This window comes from Gobius niger (genome assembly GCF_951799975.1).
Source record: "Gobius niger genome assembly, chromosome: 13".
Classification (NCBI taxonomy): Eukaryota; Metazoa; Chordata; class Actinopteri; order Gobiiformes; family Gobiidae; genus Gobius; species Gobius niger.
This window is the reverse complement of record NC_136864.1, coordinates 4,193,982-4,217,088: the sequence shown is the minus strand read 5'-3', so window position 1 is coordinate 4,217,088 and position 23,107 is coordinate 4,193,982. Positions and strand designations below refer to the sequence as shown.

Below are 23,107 nucleotides of genomic sequence, written 5' to 3'. Positions count from 1 at the left end.
CCTGGAGGCAATGAATGGGACGCTGACCAAGACCGATGTACACAGAATTACAATGATCAAGTCGCGAAGTTATAAAAGCATGAATGGCTTTCTTTCACACGCAGGTTTCAGGACAGGACTGGTTTGGAAGGGACACTGTTATTAATTGTACCTCTTTGTTCCTCCAAGCTAGGACAAACATATTACTGCAAAAACATTTTAATTCCACTGCAAATAACCTCAATGCATTTAGAACTATCTATAAAGACGAGCGTCGGCCTTGATCTCGCAAAGTTGTGTTTACAAGTCGAACGCTCTCCTCATGAAGCTGCGAGGGCGGAGCGTCATGTTGCCGCCGCACCAATTCAGTGTAAGGGGTGAACCCTGTTGTGGATTTTCTTACCAGTCAAAAGGAAAACATGAAGAGATGTTGTCTGATCAAGTGTGAGATTTATTACTCATGCAAATTCGCCTGGGGCACACACATTTGGGTGGGTGCTTGTGCGCCTTTGGCTGGATTAAAGTTCTTTTTTTCCTTTTGAGGTTTTCTGCCTGTTGCGCATGGCACTCTTTTTATGGTGAAAGAGAGAGAGACATTCACCGAACTCAGGACACAGGTGCAAAGGATATTTCTGCTTAAAGGGACTATTCAGAGTTTAAAAGTATTTTCATCCCCCTATATGTTCCAGCCATGTCCTAATACAAATGTGTCAAGGTCAAGGCCCATTCCTGTGCCGAGTTATGGATTTTTATAGAAATAACCAGTTTGCTCACTCCAGCCACTAGGGGGCATCTTAAATTTAAAAAAGGAAAGAACTCCCCACGTGTCCAGCAGAGGGCATTGACATAATAAGCGATCAGGATATAAACAGCATATTCCAGAATAATTTTTGGAATATAACTGACCTTGCATCACATGAATGATCGCATTTTGAGGGACTATTTTCTAGCAGATCACTCCACCGCCGCGTAGCTTATGCAACCAGGAAGCTGATGCTGCTCAAATATAAGTTCTTTTAAATGCAAAATGGTTAAAATTACTCTATTGAAACAGACATTTATATGGTTAGTCTGGGGTTATAAGTGATTTGCCTCAGGTGCACTGTGGAGCGGGTCAGACTGTTTTTAATGCAGGCTAGCTGATACCATAGAAATGCACTAGCCTTGCACTAGCCTAGCGCCACGAAACTCTTCAAATATAAGAACTGCATGAATTACAAAAAAAATATCTCCAGGAATCAGCAACACTCTGGATAACTAGGAAATGAGGCCGGATGTCAAAAATCCTGAAATATCCCTTTTAATATAGAGACTGCAGTTACGCATTAGACCTGAGGTGGCAGTAGTGAGCATAAAACTACCAACTTGCATCTAGTCTCTTTAAAGAGGGGGGTTTATGCAAAATTGACTTTTTCAAGCTTTACATCATGTTATTATGTCATTCCCTCATTAAAAACATGCCTGAAGTGTTGCCTTGGCACATTCACGTACTGTAAAAACTCTGATGGCGGCCATTTTAGGGTTAGGTTTGCCTGAGTCCTCCTAGGAACGCCCCCACCTCCTGGAGACGCCTCCGAGCTTTCATCACCAGCCGAGTAACCAACCACTGCTCCTCAGCAGAACCCCCTCCCCACTGATGCCACAGACAGCGTGTGGAGGGCGCGTGTCGGAAAGAGTCAGAGGTTCTTAAAGAGACAGAGGCCTATTTCAAGACATTCACTACAGCCATTTTGAGAGAACAATTTTATACAAGGCAATTATTCTAATTTACTGCATTTACAGACCAACAGAAGGTTTGGTCATCATTATAGTGTGATATAGACTGGTGCTATGTGATTGAAAAAAGCATAATACCCCCTCTTTAAGAATGTGTCATGGGCGTAGTTTTCTGACAAAACCAAGTACAGATTATACGTTTTTAAAGAAGATGTTGATGCATGAGGCCTCATGTCTTTCAATAAATATGAACACATGGTTTTGAAATAGATTTAAACTGATTTTTTTGTGAAGCCCCTTATGAGAGACCAACAGGCCCTCTTAGAATCGTGAGGCCGACCTTCTGTGGACCCACCACCTGCAGGAGGAGGCATGGGGGCTGGTGCAATGTGACCCCAAAGTGGAAGAAAATGGATGGATGGATGGATGGATGGATGGATGGATGGATGGATGGATGGATGGATGGATGGATGGATGGATGGATGGATGGATGGATGGATGGATGGATGGATGGATGGATGGATGGATGGATGGATGGATGGATGGATGGATGGATGGATAGGGGAATTTCACTCCTGTCGCTTCATAAACAAAAAGATTGCACAAAGGTGATCAGTTAGGTTTTATTTACAGGTGTCAGCTTAAAGGCAGCGCTTTACAAGAGTCCCACATGGTCCGTCCTCCTGATTTTAAAGGCTGAAATTGCATATACGTGATATAAAAGATAAACCTTGTTCTTTTGGGGATGTGATTCTGTCACTGCACGGAGACGACTTCGATTAGGCTCTGCTGGAGTTGAATGGAAAAGAACAATTATGACATAAATAAAAGCTGCTCGCAGTTCAGACAAAGTTCATTTCAAACACTCTGGGGTTTGTTGACACAGTTTCAGTAGTTGCTCCTCCATGATCGGATGTACAGCTGCACAGGGAGCAGCGGGTTTCTGTTCTGCAGGCTGGGGTGGAACACGTCAAAGTCCGCTCTCCTCAAGCGCTGCAGATAATCCTCCAGCACCACCTGCAACAGCAAAAAGCCACATTTGTCCAGGAGTTATTCATCCTGAAGCTCAGAATGTAAGCGTCCAGTTCTGCTGAAACTCAGGACATGCGTAAACCCGCCTACTGCACTTATTTACAGCTTCACTAATTACTAGTCTTTGTTCTTGTCCAGGTTCGATTCCCACCCGGACGTGGCCTTTCTGTGTGGAGTTTGCATGTTCTCCCTATATATTTGGAGTAATTTATTTAAAGTAGTACTAAGTAACATGTTTACCTTAGTAAATCCTTTCCGTAGTCCCTGTGGGGGCAATACAAGTGTTTATGGGATGATTGGAGGGTCTTTCATCTCCCCCTGTTGTCTCTGGCCAGAAAACCATGTTTGCAACTTGACTGCCATCGGACCGGAGCCACCAATACACACTAATGGAATCACGAAGAAGCTAACATGCTAACGGGCAAAGCTAACTGCGGGCTAACGTCACTTTAAACAGTATTTACAGCCAAGTTTGAGTGAAAAAAATGATTTCCATTGTATAATTGGATGCACAATAGCCGTCTCCTTTCCTGTCAGCGTAGTATTTACTCTCCAAGACAATTAATAAGTTAAAAAATTGTAACCTGCAGTTATGGCCTCTAGGGACAAGAGTTACTTAGTGCTGCTTTAAAGTGCATCAACATAAACAAAATTACAAAGGCAAACCTTTTCTCTAACTGAAAAGTCACTGTGCAACAAAGATTGTTAAACATCCAAATTATTTATACTGTTTTTGGATTGAGCTAATAAAACAACAAAACATCTGTAGGTGGGCTCTGTTCTTCCTCTGAGCAGAGGGCAGAGTGCAAAAAAACAAACTTTGACTTTGGTCTCGTCCGTCTACAGATCATTTCTCTTTTCTCCAGATGTTTTTTGGCAAATGAGAGACGAGCTGTTGCGTTCTTATTTGTCAGCAGTGGTTTTCGCCTCTCATAGTGAAGCTGCAGATCTTCAGACGTCCTTCTGGGTTCTTTGGAGACCTCCTGGATGAGTCCTCGTTGCACTCTTGGAGTCATTTCATGGCGTTAAAGGTTTTCTTGTGAGATTTTGTAGCATTCTTCTTCTGTCTGACTGGTCTAAATGTGATATTTTCTTGATTCAACAAACCTGGTGGTAATCAGACTAAAGAACCTGAACTCAGCTTTTCCAAAAATCTGGTTATGAAAAGTATTTCATCTTTAACTATCCCACTACAAACATGACATGCAATGACATAAACCTTCTTAGGGAAAGTAAATAAACTACTGGAAAACATTTGATGAAAAATGCAGATAAATGCACAGACGATAAACACTGAGCCAAAAAAGTGTGGTTTATCTGTTAGTATGATAAGTCGATAGTAATTATTGTGGTGGCCCGTGTACAACTTAAAGAGCAGGACAATCGTCTGCAGCAGCCGCAGATAAACTGTGCACTTTGTGAAAGGTTCTGCAGTCGCTGACTCGCTGTATTGACCCACAGACGCCATTATAAACACACAATGCTCTATCAACAGTCGCCGGCAGAAATCACAGCAGTAATGTGTGTCAGAAAATAATTGGTTTTCCAAGGACATAGCTCTGAAGCAGGATCCAACCCGGACTAAAGCAGGATTAAAGCAGGACTAAAGCAGGACTAAAGCGGGACTAAAGCGGGACTAAATCAGGACTAAAGCAGGACTAAAGCGGGACTAAAGCAGGACTAAACCGGGACTAAAGAAGGACTAAAGCGGGACTAAAGCGGGACTAAAGCAGGACTAAAGCAGGACTAAAGCGGGACTAAAGCAGGACTAAAGCAGGACTAAAGCAGGACTAAAGCAGGACTAAAGCGGGACTAAAGAAGGACTAAAGCGGGACTAAAGCAGGACTAAAGCGAGACTAAAGCGAGACTAAAGCAGGAGTAAAGAAGGACTAAAGCGATACAAAAGCAGGACTAAAGAAGGACTAAAGCGAGACTAAAGCAGGACTAAAGCAGGAGTAAAGAAGGACTAAAGCGGGACTAAAGCGATACTAAAGCAGGACTAAAGAAGGACTAAAGCGAGACTAAAGCAGGACTAAAGCAGGACTAAAGCGGGACTAAAGCGGGACTAAAGCAGGACTAAAGCAGGACTAAAGCGGGACTAAAGCAGGACCTGCCCGCACACACCACGATCTAGGTGCACGTACTATCGACTCGCACACCTTTCTGTTTCCACCACACCCACATCTGTTGTGGGCGGTGCCCCCACAGAGGAGCTGTACAGATCGTCATTAAAAGTTTCTAGAGTCGCGATGTGAACAAATGTGGACAAATGCTGCCCTCTGTTGGGAGTTATGGAATCATTCAGATGTGCCAAGCTGTATTAAAACAGAAAAGAAATTGCTAAATACAACTATGAAGGTAAGCTACATGCTAATGTTATGCTAACAGCAGCTAAAGCTGCGCTAACATGCGGCTAAATGCTAATATCGGTAAAATCCCCTTTTAGCACAGCGGTATGATGTTGTGAAATATTAAATCCGTATGACCTGTGTGTTAATAACGAGGCCTGTCCACTCTCTCTTTGCCAACCAGCGGTCAGCAGTCTGTTCACGTCACATCAGACACGAGTTCGCGCTTTGGCCACAGCCAGAGGTCGGTCCCAAAGCCTACACCTGGTCAGACCGGTTTGGCCTTTGTTATGGAAAAACTCGACAAAGCCGGTGAAACAGCCATTCGGCTGATACGTGCCTGCATGTGGAAGCAGGACTAAAGCAGGACTAAAGCAGGACTAAAGCAGGACTAAAGCAGGACTAAAGCAGGACTAAAGCAGGACTGAAATAGGTTTTAACTGGGACTAACAGGACTACAGCTTTTTCTTTTTTTTTTTTTGAAATACAAGGACAACAATAGACTTGTCGAATTGTATATTATTTGTAACTACTGTAAGTCTCTTGTCCCTCCACTCACAAAGGTAAATGTCGCTCTCCTCTCGCACTTGACTTTCAATAAAAAGCATTTTTCTGAGTGTTTCTTACCGTGTGTAGAAAAGCCGGCGCTGCAGCCGGGGAGACATTCTGCTTGAACGACCGCGCCTAAAGAATGAAATAATTGTCGTCAAAATCAATATTTCATCTGTGCAGGACAAATCCATGTGGGTTTAACACGAAACCTTCATGTTCAGAAAAATAAAACAACTCAAGGTCATCAGGGAACTTTGGCCCTGCAGGTTTTAACATGTTTCTTAGCATCGGTGCAAAGTCCAGTTTAACAACGCTCATAATACGCCCCAGATGCCACACAAAGTAATGTATGTATTTTATCATAATTACGCAGACGATACTCAGATCTATGTTTCATTGACAGTGGGTAAACATGGGCCTGTAGATTCACTGTGTCATTGTATCAAACAGATTAGTGCGTGGATGCAAAATAAGTTCCTCCAGCTGAATACAGATAAAACTGAGATAATTGTCTTTGGCCACAAAAACACAGAGAGGTTGTCATTGGTCATCTTGAAGCTCTTTCACTGGCACCCAAAAGTCAAGTTAGAAATCTCGGGGTAATCATGGACTCAGACCTGAATTTGAACAGTCATATTAAGTCCAATACATCAGCGGCCTATTACCACCTAAAAAACATTGCCAAAATAAAAAACATAGTGTCCAAACCAGACTTGGAGAGACTAATTCATGCTTTTGTCTCTAGCCGGTTAGACTATTGTAACGGCCTGTTCACTGGCCTCTCTAAACGAGCTGTTAGACGACTGCAGTACATCCAAAATGCTGCGGCCCGAGTCCTGACCAAAAGCAGGAAATACGACCACATTAGTCCAGTGCTCCGGTCTCTGCACTGGCTTCCTGTTGCTCAGAGGATAGAGTTTAAAACAGCCCTGCTTGTGTATAAGTCCCTTCATTGTCAAGCACCAAAGTACATCTCTGACATGTTACAGCCGTATGAACCACCTCTGGCCCTGAGATCGTCAGGGAGGGGCCTCCTGGTGGTTCCCAGAGTCAATAATAAACACAGTCAGGCTGCATTTCAGGTTTATGCAGCAAAAGTCTGGAACAGCCTCAATGAGGATCTGAGACAGGCCTCAACCCTGAGCATTTTTAAGTCCAGGCTGAAAGGACACCTTTTTACTGCAGCCTATGGAGATTGAAACTTTTTTTTTTTTATGAAAATGTAACTAATGATTTGTTTTCTTGATTTTCATTGTGTTTTTAATGCTTTTTATTCTATTTTTACTATGTTTGGTGTTACTGTGAGGCACATTGAGTTGTCAGGTACATGAAATGTGCCATACAAATAAACTTGCCTTGCCTATTTGAATGCACTGTCATGTATTGTTAGTGTATGAACCACAGCATGGCAAGTCCAAGACAAATTTCCCTATGGGACAATAAAGTTTATCCAAATCCTAGTCGGCTACACTCTACTACAACTCGAAGTGCACATAAATATTCTAAAGACTAACATTTCTAAACCTAACTCTCTGAATCAAAATGCATTATGTCATATATACTGTACAGTTCCCTCATCCTTACCTTTACCTTTTTAACTCGATGCTACAGTGAAGGCAAATACAAATCCACCAGTGCATTTCCCGCCGTGTGAATGTTGGACGCAGCGTTACATCAGAGTTTGACAGGTCCATTAGCAAAGAACCAGAGAAATGCTGTACATTCGGTTTCATAATCATCCTAACGATGTTCAGACACGTACAGCTGCACAATGGGAGGAAGCGGTCACAAAGGGTCAAATAATGCCCTCTGCAGAGATCTAAATGTCTCTCTCCATGGGGTTTTATGTGTAAAAGCCGCTAACAAGCTGGACAGACACCCATGGTCAGCGGTGATGTTAGAGCGACCTTTTTCCTCCAACCATTCTCTTCCATGGCCAGGAGGGGGCGAGGGGGGTTTGGGGGTGAACCTGTGCTTTTGTTTGGATCCCGTTTCGACCGAGGCTACAGCAGGACTGCAGGTATATTCTCACAGATTTGCAAACAGCATCTGAGAGAAATTGGTGAATTGTTTGAGTTCAGAGCATGAGTAATGGGAGCAAATGTGTTTGTATTATTGTTCAGTGTTAATTCCTGAAGCAAAGCAGGAACTAAAGAGGACGGGACGGTTTTCTTCGATTGTGCACAGTGTGAAGGAGCCCATGTATCAACCATCCATCAGCTCCATGCGGCTCTGAAGGACGACAAACACAAATCTACAAATGAACTGACTCAGATTTCTAAAACGGACATAAAATCTTTTTTTTCCTGAGCACATAGACACAGTTGTAGTGTAAGGACAAAGCACCTGCCTTCAGTGCTTATACAGGATTGTAAAAGCGTGTGGTCTGGCTGCCCACGCGACATGTTTATTCATGCAGGGTTTGTAGAGAGCTTTGTATTTGACTTGTTTACCGCTCGGCCTCTGCCATTTCTGAGGCTGTGGTTAATTAAGTGCTTTGGTCCTAATTGTCTGAGATGGAGGAGCAAAGAGCACTTTGATTAGACTTTTCAACTGCAGCTGCATGCTATTAAAGGCCATACAATAAAGGAGGAATATAGGACATTTAGTCCTGTGAGCTGAGGTTTCTGCTGTACTCCTGTGTGTCAGATGCCCTCCCGTCCTCTTATACTCCTGCACTCTTCAGCTGCACATAATAAACAGGTTAATAAACACTCACACTTTACTCAAGCGCTGCTTCCCCTGCGTATGAGTCATATACCTTTAGGACAACAACAACAATTGTTATTAAACCTGGTCAACGTTTTATTTTACTGTAAATGGGCGGCACAGAGGCTCGTGCTTCACAGCTATAAGGTCCCAGGTTCGATTCCCACCTGGACGGGGCCTTTCTGTGAGGAGTTTGCTTGTTCATTTACTAAAGTACATGTAATTGAGTGTTTTTTATTGACATTATTAGAGTAGGTACTTTATACGTCTACTTGAGTAAAAGTATTATGAAGTATCTGTTTCTTACTTGAGTAGAAATTACTTTTTCCACTGAGGAAATCTTGATGCTTCATTTTAATCTGCACAATAGATGTAGATCGTCTCATGCTCCTTGTTCTTCAGAATCCTTTAGTTTTCTGTATTTTTTTTCCAAATGATTTTATGTTTTGTTTCACACAATTTATTACATAAGTGAAAATAAATCAGACTTTTCTAACGACCTAACTGACCTGAGTTTCAGTCTGAACGGCCCTACTCTCAGCTGATCATGCTAATTACCTGCCTATTGATCTGAAACTCAGCCCAGGACAGGTAATAGGCAGGTAATTAGCAGTGATCAGCTGAGAGTAGGGCCGTTCAGACTGAAACTCAGGTCAGTTAGGTCGTTAGGACTTAGAATAACAAAGACTCACAGTTACAAAGATGATCATCCACAGGTGAGAGTAGCTGTTAAGGATGAAAATGATACAAAAATGTGTCAAAAACGCGTCGAAAGAGCGACAAAAATGAGCTGGAAAAGCAACAGTAGAAAAATTAAAAAGCGACAAAAACGTGACGAAAACACGTCAGAAAAGCAACAAAAAAGTTGCAACAAAAGTGCCCGAAAAGCAGCAATAGCACAACAAAAAAGTTACAAAAAAAAGTGACAAAAGAGTGACAAAAAACTACAAAAACGCTTCAGAACATGTGACAAAAAGGTAGGATCACTTTTGAAAGGCCTTAGCTTTCAACTGAGGCGTTACACTGTTGCTCTCGAGTCGAGAAGCTTTTAGATTTGGGTAAAGCCGAACTGGAGAAAGTGTGCTCGCTTCAGGCGGGTGTTAAGAGGTTAAACTTAAGTGCACTGACGAAGCCTTTTGGATGAAGAGGCGAAACGTTCATCCTCAAACCCTCAAACCAGTCCAACAAACAATCCACCACAGCTTCTCTCCTCAAACCACAAAACTCCTCCTGCTTCTCATCTTACAGATTTAGAACCAAACAAAACTTATTTTCCTCCGACTTTCCTTCACAAAATGGCCGCTTCTCTGCACTAAACACTCACCGCCGGCACAATCCCTTCAAACTCAGGAATAATTACGAAAACACGAAGACCCGTCGTGTGCACTTTAATGATATACATTTTCCCGTCAGTCACGGTTGGTCCAGGTCATTTTAAACACGCTCCATTTCAATCCTATTATTCACGCTACAATAGCCGCTGCTCCCATTATGTTCAATTGGGGTCAAGAGCAGATGAACCTAACTTTTATATCAGACACAGTAACAGGCGAAAGGAGGGGCTGGAATGCAGAATCCTAATCACAATGGTCCGAGTTAATGTATTAAGCTTCGAGTGACAATGTGCAGATGCGATTCCTCAAAGTTTTGTTTCTGGAAGTATTGGATAACGTTTAACTTAACTTAGAATATATTCGCACTTTTTTTCCATAGTTTTAGTAGGGGGTGCATCTTATACTCGGAGTTACACAGCATTTTGTTACATTTTGTTGTGGACACTTATGGATGAGCGGGTTCCATTCAGCCCCATTCATTGAAAAGGTTTCCGAGTCGTGTGTGAAACTTAAAGGGATATTTCAGGATTTTTGACAAAGGGCCTCATTTCCTAGTTACCCAGAGTGTTGCTGATTTCTGGAGATATATTGTTTTGTAATTCATGCAGTTCTTGTATATTTAAGAGTTCAAAACAGTCTGACCCGCTCCACAGTGCACCTGAGGCAAATCACTTAGAACACCAGACAAACCATATAAATGTCTGTGTCCATAGAATCATGTTTGGAATATAACTGACCTTGCATCACATGAATGATGGCATTTTGAGGGACTATTTTCTAGCAGATCACTCCGCAGCTGCGTAGCTTATACAAGCACGAAGCTGATGCTGCTCAAATATAAGGTCTTTCAAATGCAAAATGGTTAAAATTACTCTATCTATATGATTAGTCTGGTGTTATAAGTGATTTGCCTCAGGTGCTCTGTGGAGCGGGTCAGACTGTTTTTAATGCAGGCTAGCTGATACCATAGAAATGCACTAGCCTTGCATTAGCCTAGCGCCACGTATCTCTTCAAATATAAGAACTGCATGAGTTACAAAAAAAAATATCTCCAGAAATCAGCAACACTCTGGATAACTAGGAAATGAGGCCCTATGTCAAAAATCCTGAAATATCCCTTTAATGGCCGCTCTGCCTCCTCCGCCCTGCAATCACGGAGTGGGCGGAGCCTCCACAGAGCTCCAGAGCTTGATTCACAGGCGCTGGAGCCTGGAGTTAATGCACTGAAAATGCTTCCAATTTTCAGGCTTTTAAACAAAATCCAGCGTGGTTAAAAATATTTCACCTCCCCCAGCGTGGTCACATGGGTAAAAGCATTTTTAGAAAAAGAAAAACTCTTTGGAGCCTTTATTAGGATGTTTGAAGTCCCATTAGAATCAATGATCCCGAGTGTCTCTTGGAGTCGCCTCCGGCCACCAGGGGGCGGTATTACAGCATTGTCAGCTCCCCGCCATAAGGACCATAGAGAAGCGCGTTCCTCGGCCATTGTGTGATAAGTATCGGATCGGACAAAAGAGTATCGTTCCAGCCATAATGAATAATGAGCTTTATCGGGTTGAATGATTCACGCAAAGTCAGTAGGGGATTAAATATGATCACACGAAAATACCGGCCAATCTAGCACCGATAAAAGCCAATATCTTCGAGACTGAAAAAGATACATTAACCTGGAGACATAACCTGGAGAATCCAATCACTGTCTTAACCTCCTGTATAGTGTTTTGGATCGTCGTGCAAAACACCGTGGCTAGCAACTGTATGCTAATGCTAACGGCAACTTTTCAAAGCCTGGACAGAAACTATAATTGAATCACCTAAAGTAATGAGATAAAATCGACCACTGCTGGAGTGGCCAAGTGTTTATGTTTTTACAGGATTGTAGATATTTAGAAAAATCAGACGAAAATATCGGTCGAGCACATCGGCATCGGCCTTAGAAAAACCCACATCAGTCGACCTTTATATATTAGAGTTACGTATGAGTTTTCTTACAAAGCCACAAAGTGAGAAAGCTTAGCACTAAATTGACCAAAAACATTTCTTAAGTTGACTTTGATGAGAGGAACAAACCTTAATTTATGAGTAAGATTTGTTTTTTGTTAAGTGAGGGAGTGGATCTCTGTTTCTTGTGGTTCTCCCCGCGGCTCCTCTTAATCCCCCTGGGTTTTGGACGTTTTCCTGGCTGCGTAGGAGAGTCTAAGGCCTGGAGACGCCTGGGGCACGTTTCCATCTGCTGCTGACTGCAGGCATTAGATTGATTTGTTTAATTGTTTTAATGTTTGTGCAGTCCTGTGAGGCAACTCCTGTTGTGAGTTATTGAGCTCGACAAAACAATTTTAATTTGATTTAAGAAGCTAAATAAGTATGGAGTGCACTTCAGAAAGAAAAGTCAGGAAGTCTCCTGGCATTCAAGAAACACATAAAAGCTACAAGCTGTATGAATATTAGACATGAATAATGCAGGATATTTGAGTTTAAAGGGACTATACAGAGTTTAATAATGTTAAAATAATGTATTTTCCTCACCCTACATGTTACACTGCACTGTCACTCAAAAAGTTGTTACTTCGGGTCCAAATTGCCGTCATGCACGAGCTGAATATAGAAGGTGCAGTTACATGTATGACCTGAGGTGGCAGTAGTGAGAATAAAATGGCAAACTTGCATCTAGCCCCTTATACAAACATAAATATAATATAAAAAACTGTACATATTTAGAGAGTTGGACTAAACGATGAGAAATTGTTTGGAACTCACTGGATGGAAAATGTAAATATTGTTCTTGTTGACGCTTTACTTTAGTACGTACGTGTTGTAGGTGGGCGTGGGCCTGGCTGGCGATGTCAAACACCACATCTTTAATGGGTCCGTCTCTGCTGCCTCTGATAAAGTCCTCCTGGGAAGCTCCGTGCTGGAAATATAGACAAAGGAAATGAATGAAACAAGCCCAGAGATCACGGCTAATGGTGGAGCGATATCAGCGAAGCCAATATCAGGATGAGAGGAAGACTGTAGCATCATGAGCTTCCATAAGAAAAGGGCTGTTTCCTCAACTATGCGGGACTATTTGCTGTATTCACAACAACAGATGTAGTCACATATAATATGGTAAAATATAGGGTTGCCCAATTTTTCATTATTATTAAATTGTATTTTTGTCCCATAAGCACAAAGTAAGGCTGGGACGACACGTGGTTTTCAATATTTCCCAATACAGCTTTGCCGTGATGCATCAATACATTAATACATCAATTTGGAAAAGCATAACAAATATGTGGGTCGTCAGTGTGGACGGAGACACGAGATTCGGTTCACGAGAACAAGATGAGACGAGAGTTTGACATAACTGTAACAAAAGAGTGGGTTTTACTGAACAGTTAAACAAAACGAAAATCAATTAAAGTAAAAGTAAATACTGGAGGGTAACTATAAACTAACCCGCACCAACAGTAGAGTCCAAAATGTTACACAGTGTGCCTTTAAAGCGTATAGGCCAGTGCGACGCCTCATTTCAGAGCTAAGGCCGAGAACAGGGGTAGGCAACATCAGGCCTGGGGGCCAATTCTGGTCCTCCAGCACAGAACCTCTGGCCCCCAATAGATACAGACGGCATCTCTGGAATCGCCCATATATGGTCATGTTTGAAAACAGTTAAGGGGGAAAACAATTTAGAGAAAAATCTAAACTTTCTTTTTAATTATTCAAAAACTACTTTAACAAACACTGAAATATGAATATAGTTTTCTACTAAATACAGATATAAAGACATGGAGAGGAGCAAAGTGGTTCAACAGCCCATAAATACATAAATAACGGAGAATGATAACATGATGCTACATGTTAGCGTCGGGCTAATGCTAACGGTAAGCTAGTACTAGCTACAACTGCCTTTTTTTTTTTTTTACTTCTACTGAACAATCTGCTGTGAGAAAATATCCACATGGGCCCGATTTACACTTGACTTCATTTATGTGATAAATAAGTTCATATTCCACCAGAAAATGGCTAAAAAGAGTGAAAAACTGTGTGTCTCTAAAGATTCTATTTCCCCCCTCGGCGAAGCCACGCCCCCTTTCATGACGAGATGCCGTCTGTATCTATATGATTTTGAGAAATATTATTATGCATTTTTACACATTTTTAAAAGTCCTTGCAGAACATCTCACTTGGTCATGTATAAAGCAAAACAGTGATTCTCAACTGGGGGGTCGGGACTCAAAAGTGGGTTGCGAGCCTATGGGAACTTTTTTTTTCAATATTTTCCATATGAAACTACACGGAAACACACTGGAGTTGTTTTGATCATAATTTCAGTCTTGTTCAATAAAAACATGTTTGGTAAATACAATATTTTACACAATATATGACAAATAACAGTTTTATTTGTCTCGGAGCCGGACCACTTTAGAACCACTGATGTAAAACATGGGCATTTGTAGGAAATGGTTCTTAACTTTAGGCTACAATGGTGAGGTTGGGCGCTCGGTGTTTTGGCAATCAAGATGGTGGGCCTGACAAAGTCCTGCATCTCGGCCGGCGTCAGTGGAGGAAGCTGTTGTTTATCCACTTAGCATCCACACTCGTCGCCTCACTTCAATCTCTACATCTGTGTCTTAGGACTGAAAATAAGCTCCCGACGCTGTGGACCAAAGATCAGCCGCTTGATTCTGCCCCGCAGCTGTTCACAGAGAGGATCCCCGTGCGCTGTGGGGGGCCTGACACAAACAGAACGATGCAGCAACTCACACTGAGGAAATAAACATCTCTCAAATCAATGTGTTGCCTCATTTGGACATGACAGGGAATGAGTCAGCGGTCACCAAAGACCAATGTTTGTTCTAGAGAAAACCAGCCCAATCGATCTGACTCAGAGCCGCTGAGGTTCTGTTTTTAGGTATTCCAGGCAAACTGAAATGTCAAGTCTTGATCGATCTATTCTGTTCAAACGGTGGCTGAATGTCCTCGCTAACCCCTGATTCCCAGAAAGAGCGAGGCCTTTCCACGTTCTTTATGCGCCTGATCGAGTTTCCTCCGGTTGTCCATCTTCACAACACAACATCCCTTCAGCGAGAATAATGCCAACTAAAGGGCACATTTTTGATAAGGCCCAATCTTAGCCTCTCCTCCCCTACACCTTAAAACCGAGGGCAACCCCTAAACAACAGGACAGTGCTCGGTGTCAGCCCACATTCTCCTTCCCCCCCGTCCGTGTGTTTCTGCCTTCATTGCCGGGTCACTGTGGCTGCATCCCGTTAGCTTCAGAGCTGTGAGAGAAAGAGCTGGCCTGACCTGCTCTGGGTTCTCCGGTTTCCCCACATGACTTTTAAATATCTGAACAACTGTGTGTCACCACTGTTCTCTGGCCTCATGGTGAGGGTGGGGGGGCTCTCTCAGACCTTCCACCAGAGCTCCCAAAGTTTCAGCCTCTCCTTCAGAGGGGCTACACTGTGGAACTCTCTCCCCACTGCTCCGAAACTGCAGACTAACATTCACATCTTTACCAGAGGCTCAAACAGTGGCTCAAATCGGACCAAAGTTGTTCCCATGGGTAAAAAGTGAATGAATGAAGACTCCAGTTTAACGCTTTGAGAAACTGTATCATTGTTATCTTTTATTATTTTGGCGGGTTGTCTCGTGATTGGGCAATCGGGGGTTTGAATCCCGCCTCCTGAAGGTGCTCCCTGTCATCCTGTCCTTCTGTGGTTCTCCCCGAGGTTTCTCCGTTTTCCCCCTGGGTTTTTGAGCTTTTCCTCGCCTGGCTGGAGTCTCAGGACAGGGGACACCTGTGCCGCTCATTGCCACCTGAACTTTACATTGTCATATTAATTGCTCTGTTTTATTGATTTGTTGATATTGATTGATTGATTAGGCAAGACACTTCTCCCTCTTTGCCTCCAGTCTCTGCGTACACTGGTGTATGAATGAAAGTGTGAATGAGTGACCGGTTGAGACTATTTACCATTTTGAGAAATCAGAGTAACTGCATCTCCATGATCCGCTCCTGCTTCAATAACCAGACAATCCACAATATCGTTTCCCTCTACCCCTTTATGAACTGGAATCCATAGGCTTCTGATAAATATTTGCAACCAACAAACCTCGATGAAATCCGGCCGGCTTTGAGATGAAAAGGATGAAAACACTGCTCAGGAATCTGAACAAATAAGGATTTCCTCCAACCTATTTTCCCCTCCCCCGTGGGGCCACACGTATCACCATGATTCTACTGTGTAATACATACACAGTACATGTCTAGCCTTGGTATTGCAGTATTCTGTTTTTCCTGACGCTGGATCCTACATTACTCCTCCTTTCTGTTCATGTCATGCCTCTGGTTAAACCCTGATCCAGACCTCCTTTAATCCTCCTCAATTCATCACCCGCTGCTCTTCGTAACAATTCATCTTCTGCTTCACATTTTGCATTATAGTATCAGTTGACAGTGATCTTAACAGAGCAGAAAGGATATTGGCAGCATTATTATTCGAGAATACTCTCCCAGACACAAACATAAATCTGTATCAACAACAACAGCACTGAGCATATAAGACGTCCTGACTTTACTTTCATGTCACAGTGGACAGTGAGCTCAACGCAGCTCAAAGCCGTCAGCACAGCGGTGAGAGGAGCTGGTTGTGACATGAAATCTCATTCTATGTTTCATGATTTGAAAATATGTAAGAATTAAATATTAACAACATGCAACGACAAACTAATTTCCCTACAGTCAGGCCCAACTAAATGTACCCATAGGCCCCGGGGCTTAAACAGAATTGTATGACCCTAAATCCCACAAAAACCCTAACCCTGGTACTCCTACATGTATCCCTCTGGGCCAGGTAGGGCGGGGCTACTCCAGGTACACACATCGCATACAGTTAATCATGCTGCAAAGTGAAGTGACAATCAACGAATCACCTTTTTTTTCCCTTAAAGGAGGGGGTATTATGCTTTTTTCAATCACATAGCACCAGTCTATAGCGCACTACAATGATGACCAAACCTTCTGTTGGTCTGTAAATGCAGTTTCGTTTATTGGTTTATTTGGTTGGGACAGTGCAAGTTAATGAACAAGCCACACCGGATTGTAGCCTTAGACTAATTTCCATCCGTCGTCCCCCAAGCGCACTCTCAAACACACTCTCATTCATCCTGGCCTATTGAACATGTTTTTAGTGGTAGGGGAAACCGGAGTACCCGGAGGAAACCTACGCAGACACGGGGAGAACATGCAAACTCCACACAGAAAGGCCCCGTCCAGGTGGGAATCGAACCCAGACCTTCTAGCTGTGAAGCACAAGCGCTAACCGCTGTACTGCCGTGCCGCCAGTAAATTAGAATAACTGCCTTGTATAAAATTGCTCTCTCAAAATGGCTGTAGTGAATGTCTTGAAACAGGCTTCTGTCTCTTTAAGAACCTCTGACCCTTTCAGACACGCCCCCTCCACACGCTGTCTGTGGCATCAGTGGGGAGGGGGTTCTGCTGAGGGGCAGTGGTTGGTTACTCGGCTGGTGACGAAAGCTCGGAGGCGTCTCCAGGAGGTGGGGGCGTTCCTAGGAGGACTCAGGCAAACCTATCCCTAAAATGGCCGCCATCAGAGTTTTCACAGATTACTCAAAAATACGTGAATGTGCCAAGGCAACACTTCAGGCATGTTTTTAATGAGGGAATGACATAATAACATGATGTAAAGCTTGAAAAAGTCGATTTTGCATAATACTTTAAGTCTGATAGGCCCTCGACTATGGTAGGCCCCTGGGCTCCAGCCCCTGCTCGCCCATTGGATAAGGCGGCTCTGCCTACGGTGATGAATAAAGCTTCAATCTATGTGTCTAGATCTGTATTTGAAGATGCAAAATTAATATCGCAAGAAAACAAAAAGTGTGGCTGAGGGACACACAAACATGTGATCATAAAAAGATACAAAACTGAGGCACTCAAAGAAAAGTATTGGTAAAAGGCCTTTATTGCAGCATGGCCATTAGATTAAAACATTGCCTACACGTTTCGTCAGGGCAGTACTCGAGGAGACTTTTAAGCCTGTCGAGGGGAGGCGACAAACTTAAAAGTCTCCTGCAGAGGGAGTCCTTCTGGATCTACACTCTTAAAGCAACAGATTATCCAGGTCTCAATGGTGAACTGGACCAGTGTTTCCCAACCAGGGGTACGGGGACCCCTGGGGGTACTCCAGGACCTAGCAGGGGGTACTTGGAACTGTTTCAGATTTCAAAAAGTGGGAAATTGAACATAATTTTCAAAGGAAAAGCTATATTTTGCAGTAAAATGTACTGCTTTGGGAGAATTTTAGGTTTATTTTTACCACAGCATTGTCCTTTTTCTTACAAACACCACTTTTAAGTAATTACTTTCTAAATAAACTGCAACACCCTTGAGGTAGGGGGTACACGGACGACCACTGAAAAGCCCAAGGGGTACGCAAGACAATAAAGGTTGGGAACCACTGAACTGGACGTTACCCCTTTTCTTTAATGCTTCTGTTTATGGAAGATGTTTGTAAATATGACTGCAAACATATTTTTCATTTTTGTGTTTTATATGGCTTTTCTTGGTCTTGTAGCTTGTATTTTGCTGCCCATAGGCTGTACTGCATCAGCTGACTGAGTTCCAGCCTCTACGGGTCATGTGACCACTTAATACAGTTTAAAAGCTGCATCCTTACACATCACTCGAGTACTGCCCTGACGAAGGCCCTATACGGCTGAAATGGTAGGCAATGTTTTAATCTAATGGCCATGCTGCAAAAAACCCTTACTTTTCTTTGAGTGCCTCAGTTTTGTATCTTTTTAAAGTCAAATGCCGATCCCTGCACTGAAGAGCACCAAAGTTAGATTTTTTTTGAAAGAACCAGTATATCCAAGTAGCGCTCCTGCATGTTTTAGTTTGCTTAATTTTAGTTTTAGTTCATTTCAGTCAGTATCTTCACACAGACACGATTGGCTACAAAACATGAAAACACAGAAACAATGACTGAAAACGGTTTTGGCTGAAGTGAAACACTTTTCTAAAGCCAAGCCCTATTGCAACTTAATAGCAACTTAGAGTAAACAGCAGTTTTACCATCTGCAAGATGAGGACAAAATGATCATGTTTCTGTATCAATTAGTTACAAAATTAATTTGCACAAGTCACACATCAATCAATAATGTAATGTTAGTGCGCTAGTGCCATATAACTACTAATTACATTAGATTTGAACATTTTTTTGAAAGCGTTTAAGGATGTTGAGTTTTTTAAGGTGTCATTCAGAATATTCCAGACGTTTACTCCTCTGACTGAGACACATCTGGCTTTGGTGTTTGTTCCAAATGCACTTTTCTGATAGATATGAGTTCCTCTGAGATTATAGCCAGTCTCTCTGGGTTTAAACCTTTCTTGTTACATTCAGGAAGCTTATGGTTATGCACCTTATACATAACAATAGCTGTGCCAAGATCAACTCGTTAAGTTTTAGTATTTTTAATTTAATGAACAAAGGATTTGTTGGGGCATAATAATCTGCATAGCTGACAATTCTGAACATGTGATCATGTTTAGTTAATCACGATAGTGCATTACAAAACGGGAAACAATAATCAGTGTAATAAGGATGTACAATAAGAGTCAGTATAACATGGGTTGTGCAATAGAGAATGGTGCAATATGGGTCAGCGCAATATCAGGTCTGTCAGGGCATGTGCAATATTGGGGTTTGTGCATTTCCGTTACTATTATATTGTCCTTTGTTGTTCCCTCTTGTTGTTATTGTTTTAACATGATGTGACTATTCTCGTCCTCACTGTTCATAGGGTGTGTATAGTGTCTCTATGTTTATACTAACTTGTGTGTAACACCAACCTGCCAGGGTCTTTTAATTTATTGTATTGCTTTTTATATCTGGTTTTATTTCTATTTACTTGTTTTAATCTGTTTTATTCTCATGTATAGTTTTATGATCTTCTGTGCAGCACTTTGGAAACGTTTTGTTGTTTAAATGTGCTATACAAATAAAGTGGATTGGATTGAATATGTATTGTCCCTCCTTCTCAAATAAATAAATAAAATAATAGATTGACACATGCTTTTGCTCACACAGCCTAAAACAATGAGTTTATGAAAGCTTAAAAAGTCGCATTGCGTTTCTGACACTTTCTAGAGTTTGTCTTTGCACTTTGCTAGTTCACTGGGCATGAATTACGAGAGTGGGTTCAGGAGGCGTCCACAAAGCGTGTGTTGTTTTTGTTGAGGCTTCACTCATTCACACACAGAGAAAAGAACCCCAGGGAATGTAAATCAATGTCGGACTTCATTGAGACATAATTGGACACGAGTCGACCGATCGCTGGGGACTGAAGCTTCGTCTGAACAGAGAATCATTGATCCGTGCTCGGTCAAGCCTCGGCCTCACCACGTGCCCCCGTCGTAGAAGCAGGTCCTGACAGATTTATTCAGCGCCCACATGGTCTGGAATTATATTGTTACACTGTGGGGCAAAAGAGTGTAGTGACGGCAACGGCGACAAGAAGTAATTTGGTTTTCTAAGCCCTTTCTAAGTCGCTCCACATTTCTGCAAACACATTTATGGCTCAGACTTTAGATTAATGCTCTGAACATGTTTAACACAACCCACAGACATTTAGGGAAACATTGTATAAGCCTTGCATTCATTTTTCACCAAGATCTTGTATTGATGATGGGAGAGTGTGACCACAGCGTAGGGCGGGGCGATTTTGGGGGTACATTTTTTTTTTTTTTTTTGGTTTTAAAGGGGGGGGGGGGGGTGGTATTATGCAAAATGGACTTTTTCAAGCTTTGCATCATGTTCTTATGTCATTCCCTCATTAAAAACATGCCTGAAGTGTTGCCTTGGCACATTCACATATTTTTGAGTAATCTGTAAAGACTCTGATGGCGGCCATTTTAGGGATAGGTTTGCCGGAGTCCTCCTAGTAACGCCCCCACCTCCTGGAGACGCCTCCGAGCTTTCGTCACCAGCCGAGTAACCAACCACTGCTCCTCAGCAGAACCCCCTCCCCACTGATGCCACAGACAGCGTGTGGAGGGGGCGTGTCGGAAAGACTCAGAGGTTCTTAAAGAGACAGAGGCCTATTTCAAGACATTCACTACAGCCATTTTGAGAGAGCAACTTTATACAAGGCAGTTATTCTAATTTACTGCATTTACAGACCAACAGAAGGTTTCCTCATAATTGTCGTGTGCTATAGACTGGTGCTATGTGATTGAAAAAAGCATAATACCCCCTCTTTAAATAAAAATATTACAATCAATGTGGGCTTTCCTGGACTAGCAAGTGAACAGATGCTGCGGCCAAACTGAGTACTCAGCACTAACTCGGTAAACAAACTCCACACTTCGAACGTGACAGTAGGGCTGCTCGATTATTGAAAAATAATAACCACAATTATTTTAGTCATAATTGAAATCACGTTTACTCAAACGATTGTTTGTATTTATTTTATTTCTATATTTATTTTTAAAAAAAACTATGCTGAATATTTTCTGTTTTCTGAAGTCAGTCATAAAAGTACAAATGATTTCAAGTTTGCCTCGATTAAGGAGAGGTCTCTGTTTCACACCTGCCCCCTGCTGGCCAGCCCTCACACCTGCACAAGTAAACTGAGCAGTGCGGCCTGATGACATCATCACACAGCAGTGTTTGTTTTTATGTCAGGCAAAAGCATGAGCCGTGGCACGTGAAATGCGAAGGGAAAATAATCCCAACGCCATGAAATAATGCAAGTCTGCTTTGCAAAAAATAAAAAAATATATTGATTATGCTAATTTTGTTATTGTTTAGTGTGATCAAATTTCGATTAATTGCACAGCCCTACGTGACAGAACAACGTCCCATCACCTGCCCAGTGCCCAAGCAACACACAAACATCTGCAAAGGATACGCAAAACACTGCAATGTTTGAAGAATGTCAGAGGCGACATAGAGCGCGTGTTTGTGGGCGGAGCCTCAAAAGGCCACGACGTCACAGAGTGAAGCGCTAACAACTTAATATGTAGGGTACATAAAGAAATACGTGGATTTATTATTAAAAAAAGACGATCAAACCTATAATTCACTGTTAGAATTCAAGCTAATCCACGGCTGCAGCCTCAAAACAAATCCACATGGTCCAAACAGCGAGGATAGTTTTCCTCTTTGAAGGTAAACTCTTCATCCCTGTGTGTGTCCTGGTCTCTGAGGCTCCTCACATGTTTGTGTTTTACCCTTTAGACGAGATAACACAACTTTTTAGCTGATTTTACACGTAAAAATTACCAGGTCCTCTCTTCTTTGTGCCGCATGTGCCATCCTCTGCTTCCTGTTTGTTTGGGCCGAGTGATCCCTGGGATTGATCTGACAGGCGCTGCAGCCTTATTTTTTTCCAGAATGCGACAGGACCGGACAATTCTCCTCGATTAAAACGCACCACAGGATTATCGTGATCAACCTTTATATAAATCACGATTAGATTAAAATTCGATTCATTGGCCAGCCCTACCACAGCGCAAAGTCTTCTCCAGCACATCCCAAAGATTCTCAACAGAGTTAAGATCTGGACTCGGGACTGGGCGAACGATCAGGCGAGGTGGACACCGAAACTAGCATCAATCTATTTATTTATTTTTCATGGACACACACATTTTAACATAACTAGTTGGCATAATAGGATCAATGGTAAACAGTAAGTAGTAATTATCAGTAATCCAGGCAGTATAACATGCTTTCAAACGACAGAATATCTGATGTATAAAAGCTGCTGCTCACACTGTCGCTTAAACATTCAGCTCATTTCCGTCTCTTCCTGATTGTTACTATGTTTAAAATGCGCTCAGTGAACTGAATCCTCATTTGAAAAGAGAAATTGTCAATCGTTACATAACTCTGACTTGGCTCTGATGGAAAGTCAATATGGAGCTGATGGAGGCGCTTCCTGTTTGTGTAAATGTGTCACGAGCGTCATCTGCCTCTGAGTCAGACCTGCAGATCTGAAATTCACTCTGAGCTGTGAGAGGCTGGTTCAGCGCGTGAAGGAGGAGGGCAGGACGCGTTATTAGAGCCATGACATGTTTGCTAATGGGTCACTTATAGTCAAACATTTGCTGAAGTCAAAACATCGGCTCAACAGTCGCCTCGAAACTTGCTCTGGTTCCAGGAGTGAAAATGACCATCTTAAATGACTTAAAATGGCCTAAATTATAGTATAACAATAATAATAGATGCTTTATGTTGAATTTGAGTCGATCTGAACTAACCAAAGCCTTGCAGCGTCCATTTGTTAGTATTGGATATTCAGCTGTTTTTTTCATTAAAATTCTCAACGAAATGAAGTGATGCCAATGTCGACTGTATAGTTACATGCTTCCTGTCTGAAGCATGAATATCATTAGAGGAAGGCCAGTTTTAACATTGTTTGGTCTGAATA

The 23,107-nt window shown here is 42.3% G+C and overlaps 1 protein-coding gene across 2 annotated transcripts in view; it reads right to left on the bottom strand.

Moving 5' to 3' along the window:
- Positions 1 to 2,493: 2,493 nt before the first annotated feature.
- The window catches only part of ndufaf6 (NADH:ubiquinone oxidoreductase complex assembly factor 6), a 31,621-nt gene continuing 11,007 nt past the window's right edge, over positions 2,494 to 23,107 (bottom strand). For both annotated transcript variants that reach the window (XM_079569865.1, XM_079569866.1), the window contains exons 7-9: positions 12,480 to 12,581; positions 5,703 to 5,759; positions 2,494 to 2,712 (exon numbers count right to left, since the gene is read on the bottom strand). In XM_079569865.1, coding sequence (XP_079425991.1) covers positions 2,584 to 2,712; positions 5,703 to 5,759; positions 12,480 to 12,581 — 288 coding nt within the window. In that variant the 3' untranslated portion in view covers positions 2,494 to 2,583. The remainder of the gene's footprint in view (positions 2,713 to 5,702; positions 5,760 to 12,479; positions 12,582 to 23,107) is intronic.